This window comes from Pyrus communis, chromosome 14 (assembly GCF_041283825.1).
Source record: "Pyrus communis isolate YQ-2024b chromosome 14, ASM4128382v1, whole genome shotgun sequence".
NCBI lineage: Eukaryota > Viridiplantae > Streptophyta > Magnoliopsida > Rosales > Rosaceae > Pyrus > Pyrus communis.
Genome location: NC_142578.1, coordinates 2,110,706 through 2,137,457, shown reverse-complemented (window position 1 = coordinate 2,137,457; position 26,752 = coordinate 2,110,706). Strand labels below are relative to the sequence as shown.

The following is a 26,752-nucleotide window of genomic DNA, read 5'->3' as shown; positions in this document are numbered from 1 at the left end:
GGCTTCGATGGTGGATGAATCAGCACGTATTTGTTGCGCTTGTTAATTATGTACGACCTTGACGAATAACACAAGAGTGTTTGTATGCTTGGTGTTTGTTTTGGCCAGGTAGCTTTCTGATTTATCGTTTTCTTTGATGTCGTCCTTCTTGAAAATGAGCCTAGAATTTGTAGGCGATTGAGTCTTAGTTTAGAATCCCCAATCTAAATCCCATAATTTGTGGGGATTGATTTTCTAATTTAAATTAATTTAAGCTAATTATTTAATTTCGCTCTTAATTAAATCAGAATCTTTAATTTAGGAAATTAAACACTAATTGATATAATTTGCCCCCTTTTGCATTTGATTTGATCTGATTTTTTTTAGTACATCGATAATTTTACACTAGGGGGAGGGAGAGTTCAGTTAGGCCACACAATGGGCAGCCTAATTTGGTATCAAATTTGTCATCCACGATATTCGAACCTAAACTCTCGCTTCTAAGCAAAGAGGAATACCACCAAACCGTAGTACTGAGTGGTTGTATTTGATTTGATTTAACCTAATTGATTTAATTTAGTCATTAATTAAATCAAAATCAGTAGTTTAATAGTTTAAACCATAATTGAGGGATTTGATCAATATGGTTAATTTGCTTCTTTTTTTTTTTTACTTGATTTGATTTATTTGATGAAGGTCTCAAATGTCGACATATGTCACTCTTAATGACTCGTCTGACTTGATGAGTTACATGCAATTTGTGGAATTTGGCAATACCTATGGTGTGCGCCTGTTGACCCTAAAAACTACCAAGCCTATGTGGCACGCAGGCCGAGCAATTAATAAGCTAACTACGTTCTTTGGTTGTGTGCGGGGCGTGCCAACTCATAGGCCGAGTTCGACCAGGGAGTAAAATATGTTAATGTGGCGTTGGGCGCGCTGTTGACTTCTTAATCTTGCGACTGTGGCTGAGGAATGAACACATCTTGGCCTTCGGGTTCTAAAGCCTGAAGACAAGGCTGCTAGTTCTGAAAAGTTCAATTTCAGATTCGGCTTTCAATGCGCCGAATGTAGTAACCTAGTAACACCTCACTTCGCCGAGAAGGCTAATGAGATGACCTGTACCAACGAGGACTCGGAAATCCTTGTTGACCGTGGATAAATAACTAGTCGGTCTTGAAATAGTGCTGTTTATCCAGATTAAAGGTACTCATCGGTCGGCTGATTCTACGACTCCATTGTTGTCTATCCAAACTGAAGATGTCGCCGGTTGCTTCATAGTACTGTCTATCCAAACTGAAGATGTGTTGGCGAGAAGAAATGGGGAGTGGAAAAAGTCTCAAGGTTGTTGAGAAACTTCGCGCAGGGCAATTTGTGTGTTGATTTTAAAAGAGATGTCCTCATTGCAGATCGTCCTTACTTATAAAGGTGAACTTTCACGATGACTAGATAACCAAGTTGCAGAGTCCTCCGCGAACAATACCTTGTGAAATAATAATCATGAACTACCACGCATTATCCTCTTACTTTTGGTGATATCGTAATGTTAATCACTGCGATGCATTGAACAAACCCATTTAAATATGGTTCTATGCAACTGACTAGATACCATTTTGATTAGGATAGAATCCTAAAGCTGCACGGCAAGCCCTCACATAACTCTCCTTACTGCCGTATTGATTGTAAGGGGTTGGCAAGCAGCCAGATGTGCAATCTCCATTAATTTCTCCACAATTCGATAAAACCCTTAATTATCTGCAAAAGAATCCCACACATAACTCTATAAGCTTTAAGAATATTTTCAAAATAATTACTATGATTAAAATCAATTGTAATGCCAAGAAAAATCTCTTAATTTTGATAATCATCCGACCGCTTCGATTGCTTAGGCTTAAAATGTAAAATCGGGTCCAACCAGCACCACATAAGTTTGAATGAGTCAAAATTTAATTTGTTGGTATATTTCACCGAAATTTCAATGTCTACGTATATATAAATAATTGACATAGTTATACAGCATAATCTCTCAGAGCATCAATAATATTTTGCTTCTAGTATCAATTATATTCTCTTTAATTATTAACCCGGAGAAATTGAAAGAATTATTAAACGTATTGAAGTTGCACCTGTCTAAATTCAACAAACGAACTTTAATAGCTCTTCTATTTTTTTCTAGGTTAATAATTAACGAGAATATAATTGATTCCAGAAGCAATATATTATTGGTGCTCAATCAATTGCCGGTTCCCTTTCATCTCATAAATAAGATGTTGATTTCATTGTTCTTATAGTGCGGATCAGCCAAACACATTGAAAAACAAGATGTGACAGAAGACCCATGGATAAACCCCTGATGTTGCAAGGATGTTTGCTTAAATTAAGCAAGTATAACATAGATAGATTCTAAATTATCAAAGTTAAATTATTTGCGAGGCATGATTAAATAATTTAATCTAGATAGGGCCAACCTAATTAAACACTGAGGTGCTGCACTGCAAATTTTGTTTACCGACTTTGTACAACTACAATGTTTACAATACATAAGATTTGGCATAACCTAGCTAATTGTGGTAGAAATTCTAAAATAATTACAATTGTAAACTTAATAAGTACACACAAAAAAAAAAAAAAAAAAAAAAAAAAAACCCTAGATAAGGAGAAAAATCCAAAGATGAATATTCTACTCTTGTTGCAGTCTTATTGGAATAAGAATGTGATTGTGTAAATCCTAACATATCTAGGATATCTTTTATATTCCCTTTAGTAGTTAATATCATATTAAGAGTTGTAATTCTAAAAGGGTAAGGAATTAACCTTCCCTACTACTATAAATAAAGGCACAATGGGGTGGAATAGAACACACCCACAATTACACATCTCTCTCTTCTTCTCTCTATGCCGCACCTTCTCTCTCTATATGGCCTCCATATTTGTTCAGTAAATTATGCCTACAACACGTTATCAACACACTATTGATGCTACGCTAAAGAGAGTTTGATCTTCAATCAGAAGAGTATTACATTTTAATCATTCTTTTTATGATTAATTTATTATTTATTGAATTGATCTACATGCTATTGATTCAATTTAATTTTTTCTGTGTTGAACGTGATACAACGCATTGAAGATGCAATTCCGGCTTTATGAAAAAGATCTTCTACAAATTCAAAGGCTTTTATTGTTTTATGCCAATCAGGTACGCTTAAAATAAAGTAAGATATTTGAAATGACCTTGAAGCATGAAAACATTCCCGATGATGCATGAACCCGCTACATTTGTATTTACCTTCCGATATATATATTGTATATGTTTTTATATTTGTCAATATATATATATATATATACACACACACACACATATATATTTGTTTCATGCATCGCACAATTATATTTGCTATGTGGAATATGTGAGTCAATGTATACAAAATAAATTAGAAGCATATTTAGGGTTACATAAACCTAGGGGATTTCGAAAAAAAAAAAAAAAAAAAAAAGTAGGGAAAGTTTGGACATGGTGTGGCACACCCACCACCACCCCCATGGCACAGCCTTGGCAGCAGCCCTCTTGGCTTTGCTGCAACCACACAGACCCCCAAGCCTTCGGCTTGATTAACTGGCATGGACTTGACGCCCCAATCCGCTCTCTAAGAAAGCCCACAGCCTTCCTGGGCCCTATCTGTTAGACCCAACCGACGACAAGCTTTGCTTGCTGGGTTCTTGTCCCGCGCGCACACATGCCTGAAGACCTACTCACTCTAGTGCTAACCCACATGATTGAGCTTGGTCCTCACGGCCCAAATATGACGCCGGCCACATGGTAGGGCTCCTGTGCCTCAACCCACATGCCAGCTTTTGCTAGGGTTTGACCCGCACCCCCTTGAAGCCCAAACTAGCAGCTTGGGCTGTTGTTCTTTTCCCCTACCCAGGCCAGTGGACTGTAGTCCGCTCCCGAGGCCTTCCTACTTACGGCACTTAGGCCAAATATTTTTAGGGCTATATTTTCGACCCAATAATGTTATTTTAATATATTTAGCTTCTACAATCGACCCCATATGACCCAATTTATTGAATTAATTAAAAGTGATATGTAGTCCATTAATCTGATAATGAATCCACATTTATTGACCTGAAGATCACTTTTAGACATTAACGATTCAATAATTTATTTTTATACTTTAAACCATTGACACACTTTCGTAGTAACAAAGCTCTCACACTTGAGTTCCCAAAGAAACTCAAATCAACTACACTTAATTGTATATTGCATTCTGTGTTTTTGCAGGAACCTCTCTTTTATAAACTCAACATTCATAAACTAAATTGAACATGTAGTTTCAAATTTAGTGCCTTTGAAATCCAAAGTTTTCATAAAACAATACACCCATGAAAACCTGACGTTTTTCATGAAAACCATGGCTTAGAACTCGAATGTTCTAACTTTGATTCTTATGGATGATTTATTCCCATAGCACCAATCACAATCTTGTTCCCTCGAATTCAATGGATTGTCAAACTGTCACAAATTTGATTTCCCTTATTTGGACGTTTCTAATAGAAACCATTTAATGTGGGGTACAAGATGTGCATCTCCACTTGACTATCAAGAAGCTGAGAAACCATTGAAACCAACAATGGCAAGGAAGAGCTGAATAAGCTTCCGCCATGATCTTTATTCGAAGACTTGTCCCTGAAGCATTACAAATGGAAAATACCTCCCGAACGAGGATTCCATAGCTCTGTGGCTTGCTTCTATGGACCGTTTAATCATGAAAGACATTGCCTGAAGCACACTAAGATTACGTCCATGAATGAGTACGATTATGAAGTTTATAAATCCGATCAAATTTTGAATGGAGAATACTTTTCTATTCCTTCCTTATTTCTAACTCACCCCTGAAGTAATAGTGTAGAAAGCGGAAGTTTACCAAATTATTGGATCTAATTACTACCACAAACATATGGTATAATCAGGGCCTACCAAGGTGTGGCATCATGCCCGAAACGTGATCCTTGGCACCTAAGACCTAAAACTTCAAGAATAAGGGATTATATTCCCAAACCTTAACCCTACAAAATCTACTTCCGTCTTGATGGCATTGATCATTGGTTATGCACCTGTTCGTGCCTCTACCAATGTTGTTGATGAGTACCATTCTCATAGTCAATATTTGAGATTAATTTTGTTGGCGGAATCCTTTTAGTAAACCATTTACTTTGTGAACATTTTCCCATGTTCTTGGATTCATGTTTGGTGATTGTTTTACTTATGGATAATTTTATTGATATTGTCCTCGAATATGAGTTAATTGAATTATGTTTCTTAATACATGTGACCGATTCAATTAAACACGTGATTAGGTAGGAATGTGGGGAAGTTAGTTTTCTGGATGAGTGCGATACTACGCACACTAACTTGACACCTACATCACATCTCTAACAACGACTTCAAGTCTATCCAACCTAATTAAGAGCATTAGCACGCTCCTCGTTGTATGAATGGTACTGCATCACCATTTAAGGGACTTTAAATTCTCCATGTCGTTGAGTTTTTAAGGATATTTGAGATAACAATGATCATAAATGAAACCACTGAAGAAAATATAGTGAATATCTTTGCACCACCTCCAAGAATTAGCCTGAAGCTTTGATTTGAGGGCCAATGGGTTACCTCCTAACTAGTAACACGCCACTTGTGGCTAGCCTGGAGCCGGGTGATTCAAGTAGTTTACTTGCTTTGGCACGACCTTTTTGGGACACTTAGGTCGAACAATGATGCTACGACGCATCTCCTTACTTGAAATAAGGACCTTGTGTTTACAAGCACACTTTGACAAAGCCTGCTTGTTTGGGAAAGTTGATTTTTATATCATCATTCGCAAAGATATGAAACGTCCCTATTTTCATAGTGGATTCAAGGGAATATATGTGGACTAATCCAGCCAAAATGCGGACCATATAAATACTTATGGTTTTGGTTGATGAATTGACAAACTGGTCACATGTTTGTCCACACATATTGCTGCTAAACCTCCTAGCTGATTAAGGGCTTACCACCCTACTTATCCCTTAAAGTCTGGGAGATTGGATAATGCCGAAGAGTTTATATCGACGGTTTTCGATAAAGTATTGCATGTGTTTTGGGTTTATAATTGAACATCTAATTCCCATGTTCACCCCAAATAGCCTCGCTTAGCGATCATAAAGCGCAATTTAAATGATGGTTTTCCTTGAGGCTCATTGCCACCCAACCTATTTGACATTATAGTTGGTTACTGGGTACGAACCTTGCGATTTTCGTATTTTTCGCATTTGGGTGTGCATTCCATGTGCCAAGTTGCGCCGCCACAACGTACCAATATGGGTCCTCAAAGAAGGATGTGAATCTTTGTCGATTATGATTCTCCTTCACACTAGCTCTCTTCGAGCCCTTGCATGCGATCTCTTTACCGCTCATTTTTGGGTTGTCACTTTAATGAGACAATCTTCCCGCCGTTAGGGGGAGATAAGAAAGTTAATGTTCCTGGAGAACGGCGAGAATTTGAGTGGACATTGCTCACTATGTCTCATCTCGATCCCCGTACCGCACAAGTATGATAAGCAAATGTAATGAATTCTAGATTTCAGAATGTTGCTCCAGACGCATTCCTCTGATCTAGCTAAAGTAACGAGATCATATACCAGCTGCAAACATGCATGCAAGGATATAAGTACTTAACGGACGTCGAGTCAACATCTTTGGAAGGTGTACCACCCCTGTTGGACGGTTTGGTACACCGGCAGATAGCCAATCAATTTATCTTATCTTGGAGCATGACAGATCACTCGGTTCGTAGGATTCACTTCCCTGGAAGAGGAAGACACGACACAACAATGAATCGAAACTCGATCGCTGTCTCAAATCATTTCCATCTCATGAGATTAATCTCGATTACTCCCGAGACTTGAAGTTCTTGGTCCAGTATACTAGTTTGGATGAGCTACATGGAATTGAAATGAGATTACCATCAATGATGTTTTCACTTATATGTTAGCGACCAACATAAATGAAAAGACGATATCGAACCATGTTCCGTTGATTAAGTGACAATGTAGAACTGATTGGACAACCAAAATTACAATCCAGGTCAAATTCCTTACCAAATGTGTATTGGACTGTCGTTCCTACATTGCCCAAGGTAACCTTGTTGTGTTACAAGTAGGAAAGGAAATGTTATAAGATGAATGAAATAGTGTGATATGATGCACACCTTACGGTGCAAGGTTTCTCTCAAATGTTCTGTGATTGATAACAGCATTATGAAATGTGGTTAATGTTTCTCCATGGGAATATAAATATGGAGATTTACATGTAAGTTCCCGAAGAATTACATGGACTGGTTCAAATAGTTCCAAAACCACGGAACACCCTCTTAACTTGTTTGAGGCGTTCACTTACAATCCGACGGATGTCATATACCTGTCTAAGTGATTATTTGATCAGTCAGGGATATGAATTATGCCCTTGCGTGTTAAACTATGAAGTCTTATTCCAAATTGCTAGAGTTACAGTTTATGTCGTTGACATGAATCTCACCAAGACTCTGGAAGAGCTTGATAAAACTGCCTCTCACCTGAAGATGAAATTTGAGATGAAGGATCCTAGGAAAACTCGTTTATGCCTTGACCTGAAGTTGAAGCATTATTCTAACGGTATTTTGGTCTACCAGTCGAAATACACCCCGAATGTGTTACCTTTGAGTATACCTATGATCGTTCATACGTTATATGCAAATGAGACCCTTGAAGATGTTATGGAATCTGAAATTCCATATCTAAATTCAACTTTGCACTTTGTTATACTTAGCTCATTGTATTTAGGCAGGATATCTCATTTGCTGTTGATCTTGGTAAAGATGCAGTACCGCGCCCACACGCAACCACTAAATTGGTTTTAACGACGTACCCTGAAGGTAATACGAGGGCAAATCCTAACGTATCTCGAGTGGATCCAACCCCCTTGATCCTCGAAATAATGCTTGCCTTATTGTTATGCTAACGTAGGTTATTGTTATGCTAACGTAGGTTACTTATCAAACCCGCATAAGGCAAAATCCCCAAATGGTTATATCTTTACCATTAGGGATATCACAATATCTTGGAGGTTCACGATATGACCTTAGTTTCGAAATCTTCGAATCGTTCTAAGACTTACCTCACTTCACTACACCATAAGTAAGATATGGTCAAAAGGTCTTGTTAAGCATATTTGAAGTACTTGCTGTGTTTTCATCCATCGTTGAGTCCCAACAATGATCTATGAAGATTATGCCACATGTATCCACCTGACCAAGCCATGATACATCAACGAAGTGAACACCAAGACAAATTATGTTCACATCTACATCAGTAAAGCATCAGGAGATTGAAGTCATGCAAGCCGATCCTAGATAACCTTGTCGACCTCTACACGAAGTGACTGCCAAAGTCAACCTTCTAGAAGTTTGTTCGAGGAATTGGTATGCCTAACTATCATATGCAATGCTTGTAGTTCTCATTTGGAAGTTATATCAAACTCAGGGGAAGTATCCAGAAGTGTACTCACTTGATCTTAATGTACTATTTTTCCCTATAATTTAGAGTATTTTTTCCATTGGATTTTGTTACCTAACTAGGTTTTAACAAGACACTCATCCTGGGCTGATCATACCCTTATGAGCTCTTCTACTTGCGTCCAAAAGATGCATAGTTTTGACGTAATGCAACTTCTCACTTTCCTCCTTAGTCTATGGGTTTTACCATAACGAGGTTTTGTGAGTTTTACTTTTTTATGCATTCTTCTGTTGATTTGAGACTTGCATTCCCTCATTGTGTCGACGACTTTATCAACTGTACTTACTTCATTATTGAAGACTTGATAGGAATATCTTTTATATTGGAATAGGAAGCAAATCCTAACATATCTAGGGATATCTTTTATATTCCCTTTATTAGTTAATATCCTATTAAGAGTTGTAATCCTAAAAGGGTAAGGAATTAACCTTCCATACTACTGTAAATAAAGGCATAATGGGATGGAATAGAACACACCCACAATTACACATCTCTCTCTTCTTCTCTTTATGCCACACCTTCTCTCTCTATATGGCCTCCATAATTGTTCAGTAAATTATGCCTACAACCAAGGATTAAAATATCGACCGTGCAGATAATATCGGGCCTCCAATTTACTGATATTTCGGGGAATATATCGTTATCGTTTTAGGTATCGGGAAAAAATCAACAAAAATGACAAATATAGGCATTGAAACACATAATTTTGGTCTAAAACTTTCATAGATGTTATGTACATTATCAATGAATGTATTGAACAAATAAAACTCAAAATTTACTAATAATAAGATACACATATGATGAAATATAAGTGGTATGTAATGCGCGTTAACGAAAAGTTTTCTAATAAAATGTTTATTAGAATGAATAAACCATGCATAAATCCATAGTTTGTTTAAACATTAGATTACAATTTAGATAAGTGTCCAACTACATAAATGAAGAGCTCCTATGAGGTTCAAACAATGAGGAACAACCATCTAGATTCATACAATAGTCATACCAAGTAATGTAACCCGAGCAGTTTGTAAGCCATGTTTGAACATGGTGCACATATGTCTCTCTTGAGCTCCCTACTGTCCTCCCATACAGGGGATAGTTAGGATTAACCCAACTAGTATGTCTATAGTCTGTTTCATCATCTTGAGCTCCATAACTAGTTCCACTATAATCAGATATGACATACCCATAGCCATCATAAGATTCATTTGAGTTAGTACTAGGTCTAGTTCCTATGCTCATAGATCCAAAATTGATCGCCATATCTAATCACTGCCCACATAGCTCCAAAAAATCTTTTGGGTTTCAATTTGCTTCAAAACTTTTGAATTTTTTTGGGTTTTGTTATAGTTATCGGGAAATATCGAGAATATCGGCAAAATATCGGAGATATCGCACTTATCGGGGATATATCGTCGATATAGGTGAAGATATGGCCTTACCCTCCAGTATTGGTATCGACAGTTGAAAATATCGATATATCGGTGTATCGGCCGATATTTCAATTTTTGCCTACAACAACTCTAACTTTGTTAGGTAGACGAAGATAAACATTATTTCCTTACCATTCCGTTGCATATCTAGAATTGTGAAAAGGACTATGTTTTTGCGTTGGCCATAAAAGATCATAAGAAAAGTTTTATTCGAACCCATGTAATTAACTTCACTTTACACCTAATTTAAACTTAAAATATAAATTGTCTTTTTTTACCCTATTGTATAATTATCATCAAGTACAAAATGAAATTAACAATAATACTAAAATGTATCAATAAACTCACACTCAATAAGCAAACTTTACCATCATGCAACATTTATTCTACACCCTTATAAAGGGAAAAAAAAATCTTTTTGACGGATGGGTGGTGATTTTTAAGTTTTGAATCGTCTAACTAAGGTATTAATAATTGATTTATGCACCTTTTTTTTTCATTTGATTTCAAGTGTTTTTTTTTTTTAGTGTTGAGCGTATTGCCTGCATAAAAGGACTTTTTAGCCCAAGTATGTGTGTAACACAAACGAAAGGAGAAATGGATTATGCCAATCAAGTTTTTTCATTTGAATTTAAGTTTTTTCACGTTTAGGAGTGTAAGGTTCTAGCCGTGCGATTTTCCCTGGTTGTAGCCGTCCATTTTTGTTTTTGTAATGCCTACGAAACTGTTCGGTTAGAGAGAGACTATAATATGTGAGTGATGAATTAGCCACATAAGCAAACAAGCATATTACCCTTTTTGAATAATCACTCACATATTGTGGTAAACATAATTCATTTGACGGCTCCCTTTACACCTTGAATGAGTAGCATAACATTTATTTTGGTTTTTTATTTTCTAAATGGGTGTAAAGATAATTTACTTATTGAATTGAGTTTGTGAAGGTAATTTAGGTAGTAAATTTGGGTTTAAAAAGACATCGATAGTTTAATTAGAAATAATATGAGTGTAGAGAATAAGTTGAATATGAAAAAAAATTATATGGATTCAAATAAAATTTCTGAAAATTATATTAGATAGAATTTACCAGAAGAAGAAAGTTCCTCTATTAAACAAACCCCGTATGACCATATATGTGGAAGGAAGACCAAACTCAAGCACATACACCATTTCATTTGACTCCCGAGGGATCATATATATATGGCACAATTGATTAACAAGGTTGTTAGTTTTTTCATGTATATATTCTTTTCTCGATCGCCACTTCTTTTTTTTTTTGGTTAACAAGTTGTTGGTTTTTTCAAACCGAATCAAACCCTAATTATAATGAATTCTCCATATACCTTTCCTCATATAACGTAAAGTAGAATGTTAAATGTTTGGTTACTTTAACAACGTTGGATGAACATGGATATTCATGTACATTCAACTGTGTTATAGACTTGGACTATCTCGCTAGGAAGCAACAGTATAAGACTTCAGTTTTTCTTTCGACATTTCAAGTTATTTAATTGAAAATTGAAATTAATTGCAAACATTTCAAAATAATGAAAACTGAAGGTGTTATCAAACGGACTCTCAAATAGTCATTTTATAATGCTTATCCACCTAAGACACTCTCATATCTCGTGTATCATATATGTTTCTTCTCTCTCATCGTGTAATAATGAGATAGATAAAAAAAAAATGGTTGTGAAACATAACATATGCAAGTTTTTGTCCATCAAGCTATGCTACTAAAAGTTGGATTAAACTCGAGTACTTTTTTTTTTTGGGTAACATAAGGTGGGGTGGATCAACTCAAAGAATTATTACAAATATTTCTAGTCTTAGGGACTCCTATAATATCATCAAATAACCGAGTTGATCCAATCAAATCAAAAGGATTCTTGAGTACTTAGTTGTATCTTTAAAAGTAAATCTCACTTTTACTTCAAAAGTTGCACATATGAATGGATTTGCCTAGCCTATTTTCTCTCTTGTAGCAAGCCATTATTGAAAAAAAAAACTAAATTAGCGTGAATAGCTAGTCTCTAACTTAGAAGAGTGTTTGAGAAAATTTGGGTAAAAAAGGACTATAAAAGTTGTTTTAGCTCGTCTACCGAAGGCACTTATAGATAACTGAAGAAACTGGTGGCCTTACTTAAACATTAGGTATTGTATATATCTGACATAATTTAAGTGCTTCCCAGTTAGGAGTCGACACGCATCCATCCAAAAAGCATGCAACTGATGCTTGACGTCCGCTAGGCAATACTATGTAACCTAGATGCCTAGACATTGTACAGTATTTACTATTTGCCAAAATATTTTTCATGAATGTTTGGTTTTTCGTCGTGCTTACTCACGTATGAAATCCGAAAAGTATGAGTTTCATCTTAAATTTATAATTTAATACTTTAGAGTCAAGAAACGAATCAACTACATAGAATCGAAAAATGGTGAGTCTCTTTTAAAAGTCAATAATTAAATATTTAAAAAACAAATCAACTAAAAGGCTAGTCGGTCGGATTCTTTTTCCTTAATTTCTCTACTTTTAGATTTTTTGATTCCTTCATTCTCCAATTTTTGCTAAAAGAAAGAAAATTCATTTCGGAAAAAAATGAAAAAAGTAAATAAAAAATGGATGATGCAGTGGAAAAGCTGGACCGTAGAGTGAAACCAGGCAAAACCCTCGTACGTATGGATGGATGGATATACGATACACAGAACACAAGGATATTTAATACATGTTTGTATAGTGAACAGTATTAGCTTGTAGCTACAGGAAAGATAAAACCAAACACCAATACGAACACCCTTTTTTCAAGGGTTTCCATTTTCTTCATATTACCCTCATCTTTTTATCCCTTTTGGTATACCCTAAACACGCAGCCTCCTGAAAGAAAGTTTGTTTACCTCTGATCTTAACCAAGTAGAGAGAGAGAGAGAGAGAGAGAGAGAGAGAGAGAGAGAGAAAGAGAGAGAGAGAGAGAGATGGGCAGAGGCAGAGTTGAGCTGAAGAGGATAGAGAATAAAATTAACAGGCAAGTGACTTTTGCCAAAAGAAGAAATGGGCTGCTCAAGAAAGCTTATGAGCTCTCAGTTCTCTGCGATGCTGAGGTTGCCCTCATTATTTTCTCTAGCCGTGGCAAGCTCTATGAATTCTGTAGCAGTTTCAGGTATATGTATATATATCTCTCTCTGTCTCGCTCTCTCTTTCTCGGTACACTGAAAATTTCTATACATTTTTTAATGTTAAGGATGCATTTATTTTACTTTGGATTTACGTATTTGATGAATGTCTGTGGCCTTTTTATTTTATGCCAGTGGCTGTAATGAGCAAAAATAAGTGGGTTTTCCCTCATTTTCTTTCTTCTTCTTGATTCATTCAGCTCAGATGTTGATCCATTCCAAGTAATCACTTTAAGCAAGAAGATGCTCTCTTAATTATCGTTTTTCTCATAATTAAAGATCTAAACTCTTTTAATTTCTCATCTTTCTTAATTTTATTTCTTGGATTTATGTACGTTATAGTAAAAGATAATTCATTAGGTTTTGAACAATTGATGAATCAAATTTACCGGGTTGTTTGGTGGTTCACAATCTTAATTTTCCTATATAGTTTAAATTGATCTTAGTTTGATCTTTATATTTAATTAGTTTTAAACACTAATTTTCCCAAATTTAAGGAAATGGAGTTTGTAAATCTAATTAATATTGTTAAGTTGTGAAATTGTTAACCTATCGATATATATATGAAACGCTTAAAGTTTCCTAAAATTTAAAAATTTTGATTTCGCTTTTAGTATTTGCTACTTATAATATGTAGGATTCAGCTAATTTAAACAACTTTCCTGAATTGTGAACCATTTTGTAGACAGAATTGGTTTATTGTTTTTTTTTTTTTTTTTTTTTTTTTTTTTTTTTTTTTTTTAACTATTTTTATGTGTGTGTTTTCTCTACTCTTTTAAAACCAACAAGATGAACACTTCGATTCATGGTGTTTTCCTGAAAAAACAATTAACAAGAAACTTATAGATTCTTTGATCATTTCATTGTCGTCACTTTTATTTTTAAGCTAATGGGAGAGACCAGTAATACACCGGTCACTGTTATGATCCGGTGCCAGGTTAATTTGATGTTTGATGTAAGTTAGATTTTGAGTCATTATTGGGTTAGTTCACTTTGTTGGTTTAGGTCCATTCACCGATTATACACATCTGTTTTTTTGTTATCTTTTTATTAAATTTTACTCAATTTTAAAATTAAATATAAAAACTAAATATTGTTTCTCCTTATTCCTGCTCCAAATTTGTATCTTAAAATTTTCTTATACCTCCATCACATATTAACTGTATTAACTAATTTATGTTGCAGGTACTATACATATACACACACACACACTAGTATGGATTTATAAATGTATAGAAGATGAAAATTCTTTGAACTATTTTCATGGATGATAGGAAGACTAATTTTTATTTATTTTTTGTAGATACCTTTGTCACAGGTTATCAACTTATGATATAGGTGTTCTATATGATGACATATAGGTATCAAAGCTAGAAAGCACATGTCGTAGAAAATTCCAATTTAAAGTATCAAAATTGTTAGCAATATCAACTTTTATGCCCACATTACCACCAAAAGCCTTTTTGTCCATAATATCGAACCTTTATGAAACCAGCCCAATGCAATTAAAAATACGTTTACCTTTCAAAAATGCTATTTAAGAAGGAAAAGGAATGCTAGTGACAATAGAGCCAAGCCGATATGCAAGAATTTTAGGAATACTTTTGAACAGAAATGATGCTTATAGTTTCTGTCATCAGTGCTCAAGTAATTTGCATATTTTTCCTTCTTTTGTTTAATTACTCGTCTACGATTTATGGTGATATGTTTTGGCTAATTGTTTACAACATTACACTGAAAGTACTTTGCAAACATTATGTTTCTTTATATAGTTTTAATTATTATATCTGGTTTCAAATGGACATGAAGTCAAGATTTACTAGAAAAATGCCAAGCTAACTTTGGGTTCCAAACTTCTTTTTAAGTAATATAAGAGTTGCCATCCTTTATTTTAGGGTTCGAAGCAAGCAACTAACAATATACATACATGAAACTGAAAACTCAGAGGTTCTCGTTTTTAATGTAGTACTAATCCAAGTCGCTTTAAGCCAATATATATACGAGGTATACTGATAGACAACTTAGCACTGGATAGTAGCTCATTCATGTTATCTTAACTGTTAAATGGTGTTGAACATTGTATTATGGATTAATTCAGTTTAGCAAATGTGTGTGTTGAGATTTAGAAGATTTGTTCGAGGAATTTTATGTTGATTGTAATTATAAAAATTAAACTGGTTAGGGGTTGAAGGACGGGGAGTGATCTATCAAGGGTCTGATACCTTCTAATTTTTAGGAGAGGAAAGAAAGTAGGCTTCAATAGTATGTCAAACACTAAATTGTTAGAGATAAAATCTCACATAAATGGATGATGGACTTTGTACGAGCTTATAAGTAAGCTGAACTACTCATCCTATTGTTGTTGGTTAATTTTATGATGGAACCTCAACTTTCTTCATGATATCTGAGTATTTTGTCCCACGTGCAAAACTCAATGGTCACATGTGGTCCACGTCACCTTGATTGTGTTGTCCATGTGTTAGGTTTGAAAATTACCACACATTAAGGGCATATTGGGATAGAATTCCACGTTGATGGGAGGATAAACCTTGCGTAGATTTATAAGTAAGTTGGATTAGTCCCTAAATTACAAATTAGTTTCAGGTTGAAATCTCCACTTTGTTGACAAGCCCTAAGAATTTTGGCTCTCTAGCCGTGATAAATGAGAAAGGAGTAATTACGGCCACAATAATGGTCCAATGACAAAACCTTTATTTATAGTTCAACTCGCCTAGTCTTGTCATCACCTCTCTGTTTGGACTCCAATTTTTTTTTTTTTATATACTGGATTGCTTAGTTTGCATTAGTATAATATCGTTTCTCTAAGACCATCTCCAATTTTTGGGTTAAAACCTAAAACTTTTAGCATATAAAATTTAGGTTTTAATCTAGAAACAACTTTTTTGTTCCAACCCGTTTGAGTTAAAATTTTAGCCTCATATTATTAAAGAATGAATTTAAGCTAATTTTTTTTAATTAAGTTTTTAAAAAATTATGTAGACTATCCTAAATTAATTTTATGAACATTTTAAACTAAAAATATTTAAATTATGATAAATATTGAAAAATCACTAAACTAACACATGAAACTCATGAAACACTATAAAAGAATTTGGAAATGACCAATTACAACCTCTAATATGATCTTTTTTCATCTTGACAAATTTGGAAATGGGAAGAAATGGTTTTGGAAGATGGTAGAAAGAAAAATCGGAAGAATTGTAGGATAAAAGTGAGTTTTGTGTGGATGTTTGAACAAATACATAGGTATTTATAGAGTTTTTTGGGTGAAGTTTGAGTTAAATAATTTTAGCCGTTGGATTTAAATTTGGACCATTAGATTTTTAATTTTTTAATTTTTTTTATCATATTAGGTCTTAGCTATTGAATTCAATAAATTTATAAATATAAACTAAAAAAAAAAGAAATTTAAACTGGACCATTAGATCAACCAACGGTCCATTTGAATTATAGTCGTAGGATTAGAAAAAAGAGCCGTTAGGCTCATTAATGCACTAGACAAGCGAGGGATAAGTCCACATGGATGGGGTTCAGCTACTACAGCACTTGGTGCGTGCATGAGTACCTAGGGCTTAGGCGAATAGGTTTCACCTCCGATTTTCCACTCTTACATGTGGAGCACACCACTAATCCATCCCACTTTTTTGGCCGGTATTTGGCCCAATTTTAGCTTCTAACCTATAACCCCAAATTGCCACAAGGGTTGGAAGGAAATTGGTTTTTTTTGTGGTTTTTTTTTTTGGGGGGGGGGGGGGGGGGGGGTTGGGTTTGGTGGGGGTGTGGGGGGGGGGGAGGGAATAGAAGGTAAATTTTAAGACTTACTCCAAGAGTTGAAATTGGTCTACAAAAATATGTGTTTACATATCTAAAAGTTAATATTTTTAAATTTTTTTGCTCTCTTTTTCTGAATCTACATGTTTTATTAATTGTGGATTCAATGATCTATTAATTATTCTAAAAGTTTCCAATCCTGTTATTTTTTATTTTTTGTGGTTAAAATGTGATCTTATTGTGATTTCCAATTGTTCATCTTAGCATGATGAAAACGCTTGAAAAGTACCAAAGTTGCAGTTATGGTTCCCTGGAAGCCAACCTACCAGCCAACGAGACTCAGGTAGCTCCTTAAGCCGGAGTACCATATTATGAGAACCAAAACAATCCAACCTTATCGAATCATTTCAATCAGTATTTGTTTGCGTGTATAATATTAAATTTTGTTGATTCGAGAAACCTAGCTGGAAACTGTTGACCTAATGACAAAATTGTATTTAATTTGTCCCCAAGCAGAACAGCTATCAGGACTATTTGACGTTGAAGGCAAGAGTTGAGGTCCTCCAACAATCTCAAAGGTATCACAGTTTGAATGCATAATTTTCATTAAGTAATTTTTCTCAGCTTCCAACTTATTGGTTTGAGGTGAATGTTTTGTGTCCTATATCGTGAAGAAAGTTGAGGTTCTACTATAAAACCAATAGAAATATGGAGAGTAGTCTAACTTCTTATAAGTTCTTGTAAAGTTTATCCTTTTATCGATGTGTGACTCTTTTACCTTCATATCCTCACACATCGTTCTCCAATGAGCTAATATTACCTAATCCTCTATTTTATGTAAAATTAAGTAGATTGATGACGTTTTTTTTTAATTACTATTAGCCTTAAAGTGAGGGAAACAGTTTGAAACTATTAAAATAATTTAGGGTGCAGATTGATGACGTTCTTGAATTAACTAATATTGCAGAAACCTTCTTGGGGAAGATTTGCAACCCCTGAACACAAAGGAGCTTGAGCATCTTGAGCATCAGTTGGAGACCTCTTTGAAGCAAATTAGGTCAAGAAAGGTAATTAATCAATTAATTAACTCAAAGAGTTTTGGTTTCACCTGCTGAAGCATGTTCATGCATGAAACCCTAATTTGTATTTCATAAATAAGGATTACAAATTTAGAAAGAATCATGTATTATTAATTAGTCCTTTTGAAAACTCGTGGCTTAACCCAAACAAACCTGGCCCTTCACTCCTTGAGCTATATGTGCTTTTATGTGGATATACTGAGGCATATAAATTTTATAGGTTGTCTTCCTATATATGATTAGAATACTAGCTAGAATTATTCATTCCAACTAACACTTCATTGTTATGCATTTTCAAGAGATCGAAATGATTTTCTGATAATTTCTTTTTGCCACTTGTTATTGATCAGACTCAGTTTATTCTCGATCAGCTTTCTGATCTTCAAAACAGGGTAAGTCATTAACTAATCTCGTTTTTGCATTGATCGATACTCTTCCACAATATACGCATGCATGATATCACCTTTCTACGTATGTGTGTGTGTGTGTGTGTGTATTTCATATCTGGCCTTGCCTCTTGCTCCTGAGCAGGAACAGATGCTAGTTGAAGCTAACAAATCCTTGAAGAGGAAGGTAAACAAATAAAGCCTTGCATGAATTATTCATCAAATTTGTTTAGGGTTGAAACCCTTCAGCTTTTTTCCCCAAGTATATGTTTATATACATGTACGTATAATTAAACGTATAGCTGGAAGAAACAAGTGTGCAAGCTCCAGAAGGAATGGCATGGGAAGCTGCTGGCCATGACCACAACTACAACATTCAGCAAACTCGGCTTCCTTCCCACTCAGAAGCCTTCTTCCATCCCTTGGAAGGAAACAACTCCAGTTCCCAAATTGGGTAACAAATTTCACCCTTCTAAAAAATTAACTCCATTAATTATTTTTGTATTAATCAACAACACTTGCTTTTGAAACTTATTTACGATAACATTACTGCAACTCAAGCGTTGTCTCACTTAACCTTTGAAACTCAAATTGTGTTATTCAAAGAGTTAAGTGACACAATTTAAATTTTAAAAGGATTAAGTGATAAATAAGCCTTCTTTTTAACCAATCTTTTACTTTCTCTCTTTTTCTGACTACTTTGCATAAACTCACTGGTTATGCAGATACACCCATATGGGTTCAGATAATGAAATGAATGTTGGAAATCCGGGCCAGTATGTTAACGGATTTATTCCTGGGTGGATGCTTTGACTTTGATTATGCATATAATATCCATCGTGACATATAATATACATACATACATATATATATATATGGAATAAAATTAGCAAGGGATCATGTTGATCAAGCTTTTATTTTATTTTCTGTTATGATCTTATAATTCTATGCAACTTGTAATGATTCTTGAAACAATAAGAATAATATATATATATATATATATATATATATGTGTGTGTGTGTGTGTGCGTGTGTGTGTGTTTTGTAAGTTGAATTAATGTCATTGAAAAACTTCTATGAAATGTATGAGACCTATTTGCATATATAAAGGTTTACAACCCTTCTTTTTTTTTTTTTTTTTTTTTTTTTTTTTTGGGTCAAACAATAGCTTTATTAGATTAGAAGTTAGATGGTTTTTTAGCCAAAATAGTCCCTGAAAATTGCCTAACTTTTCACTATGGTTCCTGAGATATGAAATCAATAGAAGTAATCCTTGAGATTGTCCACCATCAATATTCAATCATTTTGGTCATTTGGTGAAAAATTATGTCAAATAATAATCAAAATGATAAAATTACTCTCAATATAATAAACAATAGGCCAAAATGATTTGACAAAAATTGACGGTATTTTTGTCATTGTATCCTTATTTTATGGAGATTTTTTCACGAAATGAACAAAATGATTGATTGCGGACAAACTCAGGGACCAATTCTATCGATTTCAATTTTCAGAGACCAAAGTGAAGAGTTATTCAAATCTCAAGAACCATTTTTGCTAAGAAGTCATGTTAGGTTAAAGAGTCAATGAGTTCGAACTCAAGTCATGATGCAAAGGCAACTCCTTTCTACCATTTTGGTAAGGGGCCACTTGCTTATATCTGAAATTTGTCAATCCTTTCGGTCACAGGTTGTATCTCAAATTTGCCAATTGCTACCATTTTTTTTTTTTTTTTTTTTTTTTGCATTACTGACACAAAACAAACGCATGAGTACCCAATGTCCTTATGAAACATTGCACATGATCATAATCTGGTTGTAATCTTTTCACAACAGCGAAAAAGTTAATAAAAGTTCAAATCTTTCCTTCACGGTGATCAAAACAATGACATGCATAGAAAACCAAATAATGAGAAACCTTGGGCCTCGGCTCCCAGACTTACTTGTGGGCCCAAAGATTTTGAGAAAGCTTTACCTAGTGGTCAAATTAAACTATTGGTCCTCTCAATGCTCTCAGCCGGGAAAAATTAACTACGGTATCCGGTATCCACTGATATTCTAAAATGATATTTTTGAACAGAATTTTGCCCTCCCTAATGACCCCACATCAGTTATTGTTACCTACTTAAAAGATTGGCTTTAGGTGGATATGATTTCCTTCATAAAGCCCCGTTGAACACATGTTTTTTTTAATTGAGAACCTCCTCCTCAGGGTTGAAAAATGCTTATTGTTGATGGGTGTCGTTAGGGGGTGGCCAATTTCATTGAGAACCTCAAAAACGCATTGAGGGCATGGGTATCGACTATCTAGTTTTTGTGCTAATTAATCTTGGTCAAGGTGAGAATCTATGTGTTGAAGTTTGAAGTGTTTTTATTGAGCTGCAACTTGCGTGGAATAATAAACTAAGAAGATTATAGTGGAATCAGATTCTGCACTTGCAATACAATTGATTTTAAGTGCTAAAATAGATAATCATCCTATGGGAAATTTGGTATTGAATTGTCGTGCTCTTATGCACAATGCACCAAAGCTAGTCTTGTGAATTTGTAATATTTACTGTGAAAAGAATTTATTGTTGATGATTTGTCCTGTTTGGGTTTATTGTGCAGTTTGGGTCTAGTCTTTGTTGAGCAAGCTCCTCCTTCTTGTCGTCGATTGCTAGTTCCAGATATCCCTGATGTTTAGTGGCCTCGTAGTATTATTATGTAATCAGTATTTTCTTTTGGGTTTATGCCTCTGTGACTCTTCCCAGCTGCCGGAAGGGATGGATAACCGTGGCTTACCACTAGTTGTCCCCCTTTTTTCTTTTTTCTTTTTTCTTTTTTTTTTAATGTATGCAACAATATATTTTTACACTAAAAGGAAGAGTTCAGCTAAGCCACACAATGGGCAGCCTAATTTAGTATTGAATTCGTCATCCATGAGATTCAAACATAATATCTCTCACTTACAAATAAAGAGAAATACTACCAGATCGTAATAGTGAGTCGCAGTTGTTCTTCTTTTAAAAAGAAAGGAAAAGGAAAAGAAAAAGAGAATTTGTGGGCCATAGAATACAATTTTTTAGCTCTAAGCAATAACATAATATTAAGAAGCAAACACAAAAAACTTAATATATTAAGAAGATCGGCAAGTCAACCTCATTATTTTTCCCAACTTCCAATGGTGCATTAGAACCATAATTTATTCTTTTTTCATGGGTGGGAAACACAATTTTCAACACAACAATTTGGTTTTATTTTTAAAGAGTTTTAACGAAAAGCTCACGGTATTATTCACTTTAACGAAAAATTATATTTTTACACTAACAACTCAATTCTGGTATTATTCACTTTACCCTTTATTTTGTCCTTATCATTAAAACTCAAAATTTTCAAGTCCTTTTCATTAGTTTATCTTTATTTTTAATCAGGGGACAACTTATTTGTCCAGCTTCTTACTTAAAAGACAATGAAAGACATTTCCCTTTCGGAAATTCCAATATTTCAACTGTCGATATCGACATAAAATTAATTTGGATCCCTTCGTTAACAAAAGTGCTTGTCTCCTTAGTCAAACTAATGCAACCAAATAGTTGAGAAGACGGCCATTTGTCTTCCTATCAAAAAAAGACATGTATCAATCCATTATCTTGTAATTTGACCCTGTCTTAAGTCACAATTACACTGGTGTGATTTGATAAGGGGAAATGATAAGCATGTACTCATTGGGAAATTACTTTTGTGTACTAATTTTCTTGTGCACTCATATTTATTTATAATTTATTTCTTATAAATAAATATAAGTATGCATGAGGATAAAAACGTGCAGAAATCATTCTTGTTTGAATAATTCTGTTATTGATATACGCATAACATATGTTACAGTACTACATGTGGCTGCAATCCAATGATCAGGCTCCTTATAGTTCTCCCAACACGAGATTCAGCAATCACGTTAACTTGCAAATGTGGTTTCAAATTTAGAAAGAATGTCATTTGAGAAACTATTGTTTGGTACACGGCCTCATTGTATAATCAATCTACTTATATTATAGTATCGATCCAATTATGTCAGGTGTTTGTGTTTCAAGAGAGATTTTTCAATGTGAACGGAACATGTGATGGTATATCACGTGTCACTATACAAATAATGAAATATATGTGTTAAAAAGTATATAACTTAAAAAATAAAATTTCTCAAAACTTATATAAAAACACATGATGTACCATTTGTGTTTCCGTAACAATGAAAAATTTCTCGTGTTTCATCCTGTAAAAGTAGTTTTTCATGTTAAACTAGTTTTTCATATATTGTGAAGGCAGCAGCATGCAGCTGTTACCAGGTTTTAGGTTTTGGAGTTGGACTGCTTTTATTTTATTTCCTTTTCCAGTCAGAATCTTCTTTTCACCTGAATCGGCCAATCAAGAAGGGGTCAGAAGAAAATAAAAACGACAAGATACCTGACCCTTGTGTGCAAATTGGGTTGAGCCAAAGCCCACGTGAAAAAGAAACCCTAATTTAATTAATCGACTGCTGAATGTTGGCAGAGAAAGAGAGGGCCACAGAGGGCAGAGACTAAAACAAAGCCAGAAACACACATAAAAACACATGTACAAGACCTTCCCCACTGATCATATTTTTACTTTTCTCTTCAGGTTATTGTTTAAGTACGTGCTTACTCGATTTTTGCCATGGCAGAAAAGGGTTCACCAAAATAGTAACATCTTTGCGATGCATGTGTGTCTCTCTGTTGGTGTTTTACAGTGAAAACAGGACTACACCAGAACAATCAACACTGTATCACAGATTCCTATTTCGGAGAGGTTAATTATTACTTTACCCAACAAAATGCAATATTAATAAATAATATACATAGTTGAGTATAATATAGAAAAAATAATTCAAAACCATTTTTTTTTCCTGCATGCAAAGCCCTCGTGAAGAAGTTGCATTTAGCAGGAAGGTTAAAATGATAGTAAATCTAATATTACGTGTTTTAAGTTTCTTAAATAATATTGCATGATTTATTTAAAATATTATCATGTTGGTGTTCTTGTTTCATAGAAGTCCTTTCCCTTCTCTTGATAATTCATTGTTATTTTGGAAAGCAATGAAGTTTTTGGCGGATTTGTTAATTTTGGTGCAATGAATAGTAGTTTTACTTGGTGGGACTTGGTACTTGATTTTGCTGATGCGTCTTATAGAAGAGATCGTGTCGGACTTCCATTCTTCCGTTCGAGGTCATGAGGAGAAAATTGTTGTTGCAGAGGTAGATACTAGCAGTGAAACATGAGCAGCAGAATTATGGAAAATCAATTTCAGGTGACTGAAGCTGAAGAATTCTTAAACTAGAATATATGGTTTTCGTTAATTGTTTTTAGCGGGTATTGGCATAGTCCCCCCGCTTGTTTTACTTTTCCTTTTTTTCTTCATATTATTAATAAAAGGAGAAATTAGGTTCTCATCCTTCCTTTGGCTACTCCATTGATTAAAATCCTATTCATTTTCAATTTTAGATCAAGGTCCTTAGGTATTAATAACATCATTAATTATTTCAATAATATTTTTTTTATTTCTAAATATATTCATTTAATGTTAAAAATGTTACAATTAGTATATTTATATTTATGACTACATTTTTTATCATATATTTTTAGTTTTAGTTTATACCCATTTTTAATTTGTAATTCTTTTTTAATTTGTACCAATTTTCTTTTCAGTTTTAATTTGTACCCATATGTTAATTTCTTTTTGTGCCCATATTTTTTTAAAGTTTATTTGTGTTTGTACCCATATATTTTTTTTATTTGTACTTTTTATTTTGCTAAATGTACCCATGCTAATTATATGTACCTATTCATGTAAAACTTTTTAATCTTAAAATGTACTCATTCTTAAATTTACCAATTTGTTAGATGTAAAATGTACATTTTTTTTATATAAAATCTATTCAATTTTTTTTTTCTAATCCATTTTAAACTTATATGGGTAAATTCTTTTTTCTTTGATTTTAAAATGTATCCATGTCAAGTTTAATCGAAGAAATTTACTAATGTTATTAAGCCAAATATGACACACCCCGACTGAAATCAATGCATGTTGGCTGTCACGTGAGGGTGACGTAGCCATGTGCACAGTGCGGAAGCAAAAGATAATAATAAAAGTACGAATAAATAAAAACCAAACTACTAAATAAACTAATTAAAGTTATACACTAGATTGAGACTAAGTGTGATAAACATAATCAGAGCACAGAAAACCTAAGTGCAGTCCAGAAGAACGAATACTAAATACACAACATCCAAAAGTGATCCTACATTTGTGATGTTCTGTCAGAACCACCGTCAAGTCCTCGTGAGCCACCAAAGCGCTTCTAACTAGAACCTGGAGGGGCGCAAAACAGAAAATGTGAGTGGGCAAAAACAAAGCTTTTCAAAATCATTTCATTATCAAAAGTTCTAACCCCTCTCCGTAAAACCTTTATAATTTCCCAGAAAATAGAATATATAAATATGTCACAACCATGCTTAGAGTAGCAACATTCACAAATATGTATGTATGTAAGCCATGTCAACTAACTCAGCACATGATGTAAGTAACCCAGGTAATGTCAATCAATGCAGAAAATATGTCAACCGGAGTCACCTAACGTGACCTGTACAGCTGAATCTAGAGCTCAAATCCACAACTCAATCACTACACCTGCACACGAGTCGGAACTACCTAAAGTGGTCTATACGACAAGACTGGGTGTAAATAAGTACGCTTAAGTGCTACGATCACGTAAAGACTGTGCGAATAATCGCGAGTCACCTACAAGTCGGAACCACCTAAAGTGGTCTGCACGACAAGACTATGCACCTAACTTAGATCCAAGATGAGCGTGTGGTGCGGGAGGTGAACATCACGTGAAGGACTGTGCCCTACTCTGGGCGGGAGCACTAACACCGGGGTGCAGGTTTATGAGCTCTCTATGCATCTCACATAACCATTAATTCACAAACATAATCTATAAACTTACCTGGCACTTACCTGTGCGTCCGCAACACCAATAAAAAATAAATGCAACTACTAATGCAAAATTAAAATAGGCAAAGACTATGCATGACATTTAAAACATATAAACATTCAATTTCATTTTTTGGGAAAAACCACAAGTATATAGGTATATACGGAAAACCAAAAGCCCACTCACTGATATGTGGAAGGGTCGTAGCCCCCAAGCCTCGAGTGACTGCGCTCGTCCTCAGGATAGGTCTCACCTATATGTGAAACAACTATAAAAACGTCAATTTAAAGCACATAACCAAAACTAGGTAATAACTTCTCATACAATGCTCAAATGGGGTGTGTGAATACACCAACATGATCTACTCAACCTCACGAACAACCCCATATTTTTAAAATAATTTTTCGAGGCTCCACATGCCGCTACGCGCTGGAGAGTGCACTGACCTATGCGCCCTCCACGCGCGGCCACGTGCCAGGCACACTGACGACGTCAGTCAACGCCGTCACGAATATTCCGTTAAACCCTAACAGATTCCGTTAAAACTAACTGACAGCGTCAGCATATTCTGTCCAAAACTGACGGAATATATCGCCTTCTTCTCCGGCGAAACGCTGGTCGCCGGAAACCTGGAAAAACTTTAAACCCTTCGTTCTCACTCGTTTCTTCACCAAATTTGATGAAACCAGTACCAAATTGAAACTCTTAACTTGTAGAACATTTCCTTACCTGTTTAAAGCCCCAAAGATCACAAGATGCCGTCAGAGAAATTCAAGAAAAATCAGCCAAACTTGCAACTCACGATCCCAACATCTAATTCCACCCAACGAACCACCCCGAGCTTCCTAAGGACCTCACTAAGCTTCCTAAAAGCTTCAAATTCCCTGAAAGTCAATAATTCACGTGTGCATGAATAGTGACCAAATCAGAGATTCCTGGTTCAACGTGAAATCAAAGGATTCCTTACCTGAATTTGGTATGATTGAACTTGTATGATCCTCACGAACACAAAGGTATCATTTTCCACTTCGATCTGCAACGTTTGCAAGGGTTTTGAACCCCGTCCGTACAAGTGAGAAGGAGAGAGAGAGAGTTCAAGACAGAGAGAGATACATGGGGGAAGGAGATGATGTGGATATGGGTGAGTGTGTGGTCCAGATGCAACCAACAAAACCACAAAACAATCACCCCAAAATGACAAATAACTACCAAGGGAAAAATCGTCATTTCACACCTACAGTACAAATAATTCGGGACAGGCTGTCACATAATATCTGTTTTTTTTTTTTTTTTTTTTGGTGATTTTTAAGAATGTACCCATGTTTTGAT

General features: G+C 34.8%; 1 protein-coding gene across 3 annotated transcripts; it reads left to right on the top strand.

Annotated features, from left to right (window-relative positions):
- Nucleotides 1-12,841: 12,841 nt before the first annotated feature.
- On the top strand, nucleotides 12,842-19,563 carry LOC137712931 (agamous-like MADS-box protein MADS2). Of its 3 annotated transcripts, XM_088684695.1 has the most exons (9): nucleotides 12,842-12,915; nucleotides 12,950-13,162; nucleotides 17,232-17,310; nucleotides 17,481-17,545; nucleotides 17,935-18,034; nucleotides 18,397-18,438; nucleotides 18,578-18,619; nucleotides 18,735-18,886; nucleotides 19,158-19,563. In XM_088684695.1, the coding sequence occupies exons 2-9, from the start codon at nucleotides 12,978-12,980 to the stop codon at nucleotides 19,243-19,245; spliced, it is 753 nt and encodes a 250-aa protein (XP_088540821.1). In that variant the 5' UTR covers nucleotides 12,842-12,915; nucleotides 12,950-12,977; the 3' UTR covers nucleotides 19,246-19,563. The 3 variants fall into 3 exon arrangements, with proteins under 3 accessions (XP_088540821.1, XP_068308236.1, XP_088540820.1); XM_068452135.2 differs by lacking the exon at nucleotides 12,842-12,915 and having other exon boundaries at nucleotides 12,940-13,162; nucleotides 17,484-17,545; XM_088684694.1 differs by lacking the exon at nucleotides 12,842-12,915 and having other exon boundaries at nucleotides 12,940-13,162.
- The last annotated feature ends 7,189 nt before the right edge of the window (nucleotides 19,564-26,752 follow it).